The sequence below is a fragment of the Prionailurus viverrinus genome, chromosome A1, assembly GCF_022837055.1.
Source record: "Prionailurus viverrinus isolate Anna chromosome A1, UM_Priviv_1.0, whole genome shotgun sequence".
Classification (NCBI taxonomy): domain Eukaryota; kingdom Metazoa; phylum Chordata; class Mammalia; order Carnivora; family Felidae; genus Prionailurus; species Prionailurus viverrinus.
Window position 1 is genome coordinate 236,239,371 of NC_062561.1, and position 8,841 is coordinate 236,248,211.

General features: G+C 54.0%; 1 protein-coding gene across 1 annotated transcript; it reads left to right on the plus strand.

Moving 5' to 3' along the window:
- Positions 1-1,190: 1,190 nt before the first annotated feature.
- On the plus strand, positions 1,191-8,374 carry MED10 (mediator complex subunit 10). The gene is made up of 4 exons (XM_047874767.1): positions 1,191-1,378; positions 2,738-2,821; positions 5,495-5,597; positions 7,729-8,374. Exons 1-4 carry the CDS (start codon positions 1,257-1,259, stop codon positions 7,825-7,827), a joined length of 408 nt encoding a protein of 135 aa, XP_047730723.1. The 5' UTR covers positions 1,191-1,256; the 3' UTR covers positions 7,828-8,374.
- Positions 8,375-8,841: the final 467 nt, after the last annotated feature.

Here is an 8,841-nt window from a genome sequence, read left to right on the forward strand (position 1 = left end):
CCTTAGAGCTGGCAGGAGTGGGGGAGGGCCTGCCTTCGGTAGGTGGCAGGAGTTAGGGAAGGAAGCGCTGAGTGGGAAGTGGTTGGAAGGAAGAATTTCAGGAGGTGGATGCTAGCTGCACACGAGCAGAAGGAAGGGGCCCGCGCTGACTGCAAGGGTTCCAACGGCGGGGCAGGGAAACTACCTTTGTTGGGCCTTTCATGGAAGCTTTTGGATTTCCATCTAGGTGGGGGTTTGTGAAGGCGCTGCACCGTATGGTGCATGGAGACGACTGGCCTCTGGTGGGACTGGCAGGAGTTAGTGCTGGAAGGCCTCAACTGTGACGCCAGGCTTTAGTCACCCTGAGCTGTCCTGGCTGCTCGTGTACTCCTTTGGGGAAGGCAGATAGTTCGCTACTGGGAAAGTCGCAGGTCCAAAGCCCAGCATGAGCTGACTTTCAGTGCCAGGGCCAAGGCTGGGTGGCTCCAAGAGGGCCTGGGCCTGGCTGAGGGAGGCCAGCCTCCAGGGGAGCAGGTGGGGGTGGGGTGGGGGGGGGTGCCTGCTGGACTCTGCAAATAAAGAAATGCAGGAGTGAGTGGTATCCGAGATCTTGAAGATGGTTATGTCAGGGTGCAGGATTTCAGGTGTCTTTCCCTCTTTCTTCATTATATTTTTTCCTGTATTGTTTTAATTATTTGCAATGAGTAATTTGTATATTCAGAAAAAAAAAAGTCATTTTCCTCGTGGGGATAAGCTACTGTTTCCAAGCACTGCCTGTTGTGCTCGGGGTCTTAAACCAGTCTAATCTCAAGCAGCTGTCTACACTCAATATTCCAAGTTGATGGACGAGAACGAAGGCTCAGAGGCTAGCTTGCGCAGGGCTAGGGGAGGCAGAACGAGGTGTCGCAGGTCCCCAGGGCTAGCTCCTGGCGGGCCTCAGAGCAACAGGGCAGTCCTGAGGACTGACAACACCTGGGGACCCGGTTTAGCTGGAAGGATCCCGCTCACTTGGGCGGCTCGGGGCTGCTGGGGCGGGGCTGAGCTGGCTTCCGTCCCTCCCTGCGCTCGAGCTCCGCCCCTGCACGCCGATCCCGGCCCAGACCACGCCCCCAGCGCTCGTCCCGCCCACAGCCTAGGTCCCGCCCCCCCCGGCCGCGCGGGTAGCCCCTCAGACCCCGCCTCCTGCCGCTGGAGGAAACGGAAGTGGCGGCGGGCTCGGGCGGAAGCGGGAAGCGGCGGAGCAGGACCACGCGCGGGGCGGTGTTTGTTGTGGGGCCATGGCGGAGAAGTTCGACCACCTCGAGGAGCACCTGGAGAAGTTCGTGGAGAACATCCGGCAGCTCGGCATCATCGTCAGCGACTTCCAGCCCAGCAGCCAGGCCGGGCTCAACCAGAAGCTGTGAGTGGCGGCCCGAGTCCGCGGGCGTCTGCCGGGGCTGGCGGGGCGGCGTCTGCCGGGAGTCGCGCCGGGGAGCCGGGGAGCCGGGGAGCCGGGGAGCCGGGGAGCCGGGCGGCGGGGGAGCCGGGGCCTGGCCGGGAGCCGCCCCTCTCCGCCGTCGTCTGGGCCTGGTCTCGCTCCAGGCTGTGCGCCCGGGGCGGGCTCGCCGCCGCCTCTTGCCGGCCCTCCTCCCTCCCGCTCTGCTTTGCTGCAACCTTTTCTTGGGGGCCCATTTGGAGACGTCACCATGGGCCGACTGTGCAGTTTCTGGGCCTGATAATCAAAGCCTGTCCTCGAGCGCGTGTGACTCCTTCCTTTTCTCCTGGGCCCTCCTGGGGAGTTCTGTCCCCGTCCCCAGAGGGGAGGCGGACTTCACGGGGGAGTGCACCGGATTGAGCCCCGGAAGGAGAGGGGTCTGAAACCACTTGCTGCGGAGGCCTGAATGTGGAGGAGTTGGATGGGGGAGGTGGTGAGGAAGGTTGCAGACCGTTTATTAACTTTTTTGGCAACAGCTCCGTGCTGGCCATGGTATTAGGCCCGGGGATGAACAAGAGGCAAATACGCGAACAGAATGTCCTGATGAAGGGCTCGGCTTTATAGGGGGTACAGACATCCAACATAATTGCAACCCAGCGTTACAAACCCAGTGCGGGGGGGACTAGCCTGGTGATCTCTGAAGCCTCCAAAAGGAGGCTGAGATTGAACCAGCCAGGGATAGTTTTCTTACCCCCAGACTCGGAGGATGGGTTCTTAAGTGGGAGTCCGCTGCCCCATGTGTTCTCTGAAATTGCACACAAAACCAGGTGGAAGTCAGGGTAATTGTTTTTGAGGGAAGATTGATAGTTTTCATCAGATTCTCAAAAGGGTTGGTTTCTGTCCCCCCCGTATTGGCTGTTTCTCCTTTAGAAAAGAAAGTCAAGGGTTGCCTGGGTGACTCAGTGGTTAAGCGTCTGCCTTCAGCTCAGGTCATGATCTCGCTGTTCATGAGTTCGAGCCTCACATCTGGCTCTGTGCTGTCTGCACAGAGCCTGCTTCAGATCCTCTGTCCCCTCCCTTTCTGCCCCTCCCCTGCGTGCGCTCACACTCTCTCTCTCTCTCTCTCTCTCTCAAAAATAAATACATGAAAAAAGGAAGAAAGTCAGATACCTGAGGGTATTCTCCAACTCCAGAGCTTTCCTAGGAATTCTGTAGCTAAACAGAGCCATGCGCCTTGTGGGGGTAAGGAACTCTGTCTCCTGTGGAGTTCTAGTTGGCCGCCTGGGTGGTGTTCCTGCTGTCATGTGAATTAACCACATGGCCCACTTTTGTTTTTTCCCCCAGGAATTTTATCGTTACTGGCTTACAGGATATTGATAAGTGCAGGCAGCAGCTTCATGACATTACTGTGCCTTTAGAAGTTTTTGAGTAAGTATCATTCTTGATTTTCATTTGAGTAGAATTCTTGTTTAATGATGCTATAATGACTCCTTCAGCTACTGGCTTTTAGCACATTATAGGTGCTGGGGATAAGCCAGTGAAGATAGACGAAAATTACTTGCTTTCAGGGAGCCTCTGTTTTAATGGGACTAAAGACTCAAAAAAAAAAAAAAAATCTACGTATTGTTGAAAAAGAGTTAACATGTGAGTAAAGGTTTATTAAATATGTGAAAAACACCATAGGCTCTCAAAAGTCCATATCGCTTTTTTTCTTGAGGGATAAAAGGTTCTACTCGGGCTGTTATAAAAGAAAAAAGAAAAAACTATAGGCAGAAACAGCATGAGAAGTAATTTGGTGTGATGTCTTTCAGGCTGCGCTGGGAGTGCTAATTTTAGGAGATGGCAAATATCTGCTCTGGGGGGGGGAATAAAGGTTCTTAGACCAAGTGAAATTGGGAAGGCTGTTCACTGTTTGCTGCTGGAGAGCTGTGTGTGCCTGTCCTAGGCATGGCCCAGAGAACGCCTCCAGGAAATAAAGTTACAGATTTGTTTAGTTCAGGTTTTATCACACTGATTTTACAGGTGAGAGAACTGGTAAGTAACTGCGTCGGGCTGTGTGGCTCCTAAGTGTCAGAGTTAAGAGAAAAATTCTGGACTCGTCCTTCCTCGCCCAGAGCCGATGTCTCTTGCCAGGCAGCGTCTCTCTCCGGAGGCGGAGCCAGCATTGATGGCAAGAGCATGTCAGTCCTTTTGGCCTTAAAACTGCAAATGTTGAGTCACTAGATTTCCTTGGACAGTTAAGGGAAACGTTACCATTTTAACGTCGCGGAAAGGTCAGAGATGCAGGGCCTCGTGACAGCACAGCTCAGGAGCTGCCCACATAGACGGGACACACAGGCTGCACTCTTAGTGCTCTTGGCCCTGTCCTTTCTCCCTGGCCATGGTGTTGCGTGTTCTTAGCGTGTTCTGTCAGCCCATCGAGTTCTCCGCGTGCGTGTGTTACGGCTTTAGGCTCCCGGACGGTGGCTCCCTGCCCGCCTGCCTGTGAATTGCAGGAACGTGGAGGCTAATTTGCTTTTCCTGAAGTGTCCTCATTAGTGCTGTTCTGGCCGTGAATGTGTGGGATGGATGTCAGGCCAGATGCCGGGTGACTGCCCCAGCCTTCTGAAGGGCCGGTGAGAGAAAGGGATGGGGACTGATTGTGTATGGGCAGCAGGCGGTGCGGCCTGGGCCGCCACGGCCACAGCCGGTGGGCAGAAGGGACGGTTGAGGTTCATCCCGGGCGTTGGGACCCCGATGGCCTCTGAGCTCTAACAAGTAGCAGGTGAGAGCTGTCGGTCGACATGCACGATGTGGGAGGAGTTTCCAGGGTCTCAGGGGCCTTTTGTAGCTCACGCTTCCAGACAGGCACACTGACTGTGGCAGAGAGAAACTGTAACCTGTGCTCCTCTCTCCGGGACTGGGGGTTGATGTGTCCGCGGGAGCGCACTTGGCCCTCGGGCCTGGAGGGAGAGCCCCATCCGAACGCTGTTGCTGTTGAGACGGTTACTTGTTTCGGACACTGAGCCTGTCAGGTGTTTTTCTTCAGAACTGGATGTGTTTTGTTCAGAACTAACCCTAACTTGGCTTCTTTCGTTCCATCATTTCAAAAACATTCCAATAAAATGGAATTTCTAAACCGTGATACATACATTTTTTTATCTGTCATAATTAAAGGCCAGTTTTTATGCCATTAACAGTAACTGAACAGTGTTTTTGTTTTTTTGTTTTTTTTTAATCTCTGAAGTGACAGTTTTTTTTTGTTGGAGCATGAATTGGATTTCGTGGCCGTGATTTCTTTTCCTTTGTAATGAGTAATTAGTGTAGCTGAAGGGTATGAAGGTCTGTAAGGTGCGGAAGCGGGCACGTGGCCCACGGCTGGTAAACGTGGATATTCATCCAGCCAGTGCGCTTGATGAAGTCTGCAGGGGAATGAAGACATCTTGGGGACAAGTGTCAGAAATCTCAAAAACAGCTCTACAATTTAGAAACAATTGGAGAGAATCCCTCTGTTAAATTCATGTTACTTGGGTGTATTTAGGGAAGTAGTGTGTCAGGGCCCCCGCCCCCCAAAAGTGGTACAACAGTTTGTGTGTAATCTTGGGGCCGGCAGGGCTGGGGCTGCCCCATGCACAGCTCCCCCGCCCTGCTCCGGCAGCCCCCAGGCTCCTCTGCAAAGGGATTCCCCGGGGACTGATGGGGTGCGCGCCCCCCCCCCCCCCCGCCCCGGAGTGGAGGCCATATATTGGCGAGAACCCCTCTCCTCCCCAGCCTGAAACCCTGGCTCACGTTGGTCCTCTCTTTGTCGAGAGCTGCCTGACCTTACAGGTTATTGTGAGGGTCAAGGGAATTGAAGCAGAGCAAACGCTGAGGATGTGAAGCTCGCTTGGGTTGTAAGTGGTCATTGCTTGATTGCGTGAGTCAGTCTTGCTATTAGAAGTCATAGATCACATCATCTATACTTGCGTAAATGGAAGAATCCTGATTCACTTGGTTCCCGGGCACTGTTTTGTCCAAACAAGGCCGTGTGAAGTTGTATGCGCTCTCTCCTTTCTGTCCCTGAGAAAACTGAGAATAGGTGCCAGCCAGGAGAACGTTAATGGAGGTGTTTGCTGTCTCCAGATACATAGATCAAGGCCGAAACCCCCAACTCTACACCAAAGAGTGCCTGGAGAGGGCCCTGGCCAGGAATGAACAGGTGAAAGGCAAGATCGACACCATGAAGGTAAGGCGCTTGTGAGCACAAACTAAGGTCCGAATGTGAAGAGATCCTTACAAAGCAGATTTGGCCGATAGACCTTGTTCCTTTCCACACGTGGTAAAACGTGCACTATTTCACACGGTGGCACAGCTGAGACCTCTGTGTGTAACGGGCGGTAAGTAACACAGAGCAGTGGAGGGCCTGGTCGGGGGGACGGGACGCAGCAGGTGGCGGCCTGCCTTTTAGGAGAGCCCAGGCGAATTCTCGTGACGGTTCCTTGTCGCTGGCCAGCCGTTGGCGTAAGACCAACTGCAGGTTTGTACTTTGCTGCTTTTTGATGCCGTCTGTTCTGCCATTTCCTGGAATGATGGTCCCGGGGCTTAGAAGGTTCCGAAATCTTTATTCCCTGCTCCTTGTTCAGTGCTTGTCTCCAGCGCCTGGCTCCAGGCCCGTTCGTGCCGTGGCCCCTGTCCTCAGCGCTCCACACAGCACTTCTCTGTGTGTTCTTTGCTTTGATGAGAACTAGAAAATTCCATGCATCTTGGACGTGAAATATGCGGGGCTTTTTTTTTTTTAACTTACACTGACTGAGTGGTGGTTCAGGTTGGGGTGCGTGGTTCTTCCTTTCCCGCGCTGCGCCGTCCCCTCGTCGCCCGTGCGTGCTGGCTTCGTGCTGCGAGCTCCCGCCTCCACCCACTCCTCACCCCTGCCTGGCTGCCCGGCCTCGTGTCCCCCTCCCTCCTGTTCCCTCTCGCGCGGCCTTCTCTGGAGCTCTGGCCTGTCCTCTGCACCCACCGTCCTCGGGGCTCAGCCTGCGTCTCCTCCTCAGGCCTTGGGGACCAACCTTTCCATGGGGGCGCCTGAGGAGGATGCCCCTCTTCCCTTCCTCTCCCATCTCGTCATGGCAGCCTGGGCTCGGGGACAAGCATTGTGTCCCTGCTGGGGCCCAGCGCCCACTGAGTGCCAGGCCGATATCTCGTGTGTGCGGGGATGGCCACGCGGTGACCTCGGGGCTCGGGGCCCAGGGCTCTGTGGCTGAGCGCGGGGAAGGAGCAGAGAGGCCCTGCTTGGATGACCGTGACGACTTTGTCATCTGCTGCCCTGGGTCACCGGGCTTCCTAACGTCCCCCCCGGTGATCCGTCCTGGTGCCGGGTAGCCTGCCCTGCGCGTGGCACTGCTGTGATGGTCTGTGTGGTGCCCGCAGCTTCCTTCCTGTTTTGTCAGTTTGGGGTGCGTTGCCCTTGAGCTCAGCGTCGCCCGCAGGACATCAGGCCGTGGTGGCCGGTGCCCTTGTGAGCGAGTGGATGGGTTGTGGGCCGTGTGCGCTCGGCTCCCGCTTTGGCCTCACCCTGGTCGACTCCGGTGCCGCGGACAGTGCGGGGATCCCTGCGGGCGGTGATGCATGGGGACTGTGACCTTCAGCGCGCATCCGTCTCCATCATCGGAGATCTGTGCGGGTCTCGTGGCGCAGCTCCGTGGCCTTCGTCTGCCCCGTGGACTGTGTGTTCAACCTTGCCCGAGTTGCAGCTTAGACGGTGGTTGTGTTGAGGTGCGGTGTCCCTTGAGAACATGTGTGAGGTCTGCTCGTGTCTGTAGAGCTGCCTTTCAGTGTGACTCTCAAGGAAAGGCTTTCAGATGCTGGCAGGTACTTCGCTGCTTTTCAGACTGGATTAGACAAGTGTGAGGCGGATAAGTAGGATCAAGAAGCCGCAGCATTTGCAGTAGAGAGGTTTCCAGGTGCTCTGAAAGCTTTGATCAAGCTGTTTGCACACAGCGAGTTTGACGTGGTTTGAGTTAATAATTGCTTAGTTAAATATTGTGTGAGGATTCCCGTTACGTGTGTTGTCTGCAAAAGTCATTTCCACGTGTGTGGCTGGCACCTCACAGGAGGGGCTTTTCTAGTTGAAGTATTTATGTTGTGCTCATGGATTCCTCTCTCAGATAGTTCGTTAACGTACCTCTAACACAGTTCTAAGCTCGTAGGCATTGCTCGTAGTCGGGTCATGAGCAGGCAGTGTGGACGGCCGCTTACGCAAAGGGAAGGCACAGTTTCTGTTCTTTTGAGTTTGAGGCTTGGGGGGTGGGAAGTAGTCTGCAACTTGGGTGACGGGTCACCGACAAAGATACTTTGATGCTGTATGTTTTTCTTCTTAGAAATTTAAAAGCCTGTTGATTCAAGAACTTTCTAAAGTATTCCCTGAAGACATGGCTAAATATCGAAGCATCCGAGGGGAGGACCACCCCCCTTCCTAACTTCACCGTCCTGCTTTCTGAAGACCCTCCTGGTCTTGTGTGAGTCGCTGTGACCTTCAGGCAGGCTGGGACTGACCGCGGCACCAGTGCGGCTTTCCCGGGCCCGTCCTCCAGCCACCCTGTCCTCGTCCTTGGCCCTGGGGGACGGTGGGGCCCGGAGGGCTGGCAGAGCTGTGCCCCCGGCTGCCCCTCTGTCCCCGATGTGCGTCTGTTCGGTCCCTGAGCTTTCAAATGGCTGGGGATCGCACGTCTTTGAGTGCGATGCATTTAATTGTCCACAGCAGAGTAGTCTCGGGAATATTCGCTATAATAGTTAAATTAAGTTTTTAAAAATCCACCTAATGGTTTTCTTTTTATGTGCTGTTTCTTTTCCATTTTACCATGGTTTCACACCTTAAAACGAAGAAAAATTGCTTTTATTTGAGCAATACTTTGAGTTGGTTTTGTGTTTTATATTTTCAGTTATGGTGCATAAAGAATGTGTTCAGTGTAACCGTACATGGATTTCGATTAGACGTAAGCACATAATAAAGCCTTTAAGTATTTACATGATGTATTCCGTGCAGTTATTTTTATAACATTTTATAGTGTAGTACAGTATATCTTGTAAACCGTCAACTATTGCTTCCCCCAAAGTGTGAGTAATATTCATACAATTTGTTCTCCAGGCAGAATTCTGGAGCTGCCTGGGGGCTCAGTCCGTGAAGTGTCTGACTCTTGGTTTTGGCTCCGGTCACGATCTCAGTGTTTGTGAGATTGAGCCCTGTGTCGGGCTCTGCGCTAACCGTGCAGGGCCTGCTTGGGATTCTCTCTCTCCCTTTCCCTCTGTGCCCCTCCCCTGTTCACCTGCATGCTCTCTCGCTCTCTCTCTCTCTCTCAAAATAAATAAACATTAAAAAATACAGAGCAGCATTGTGATTTCCTGCAGCCGGTTTCCTAGAGGGTGTACCATCCTGAGGGAGGTGGGTTCACGGACACCAGTGAAATGGCCCAGGGCTGCGCCTTTCAGCCTCA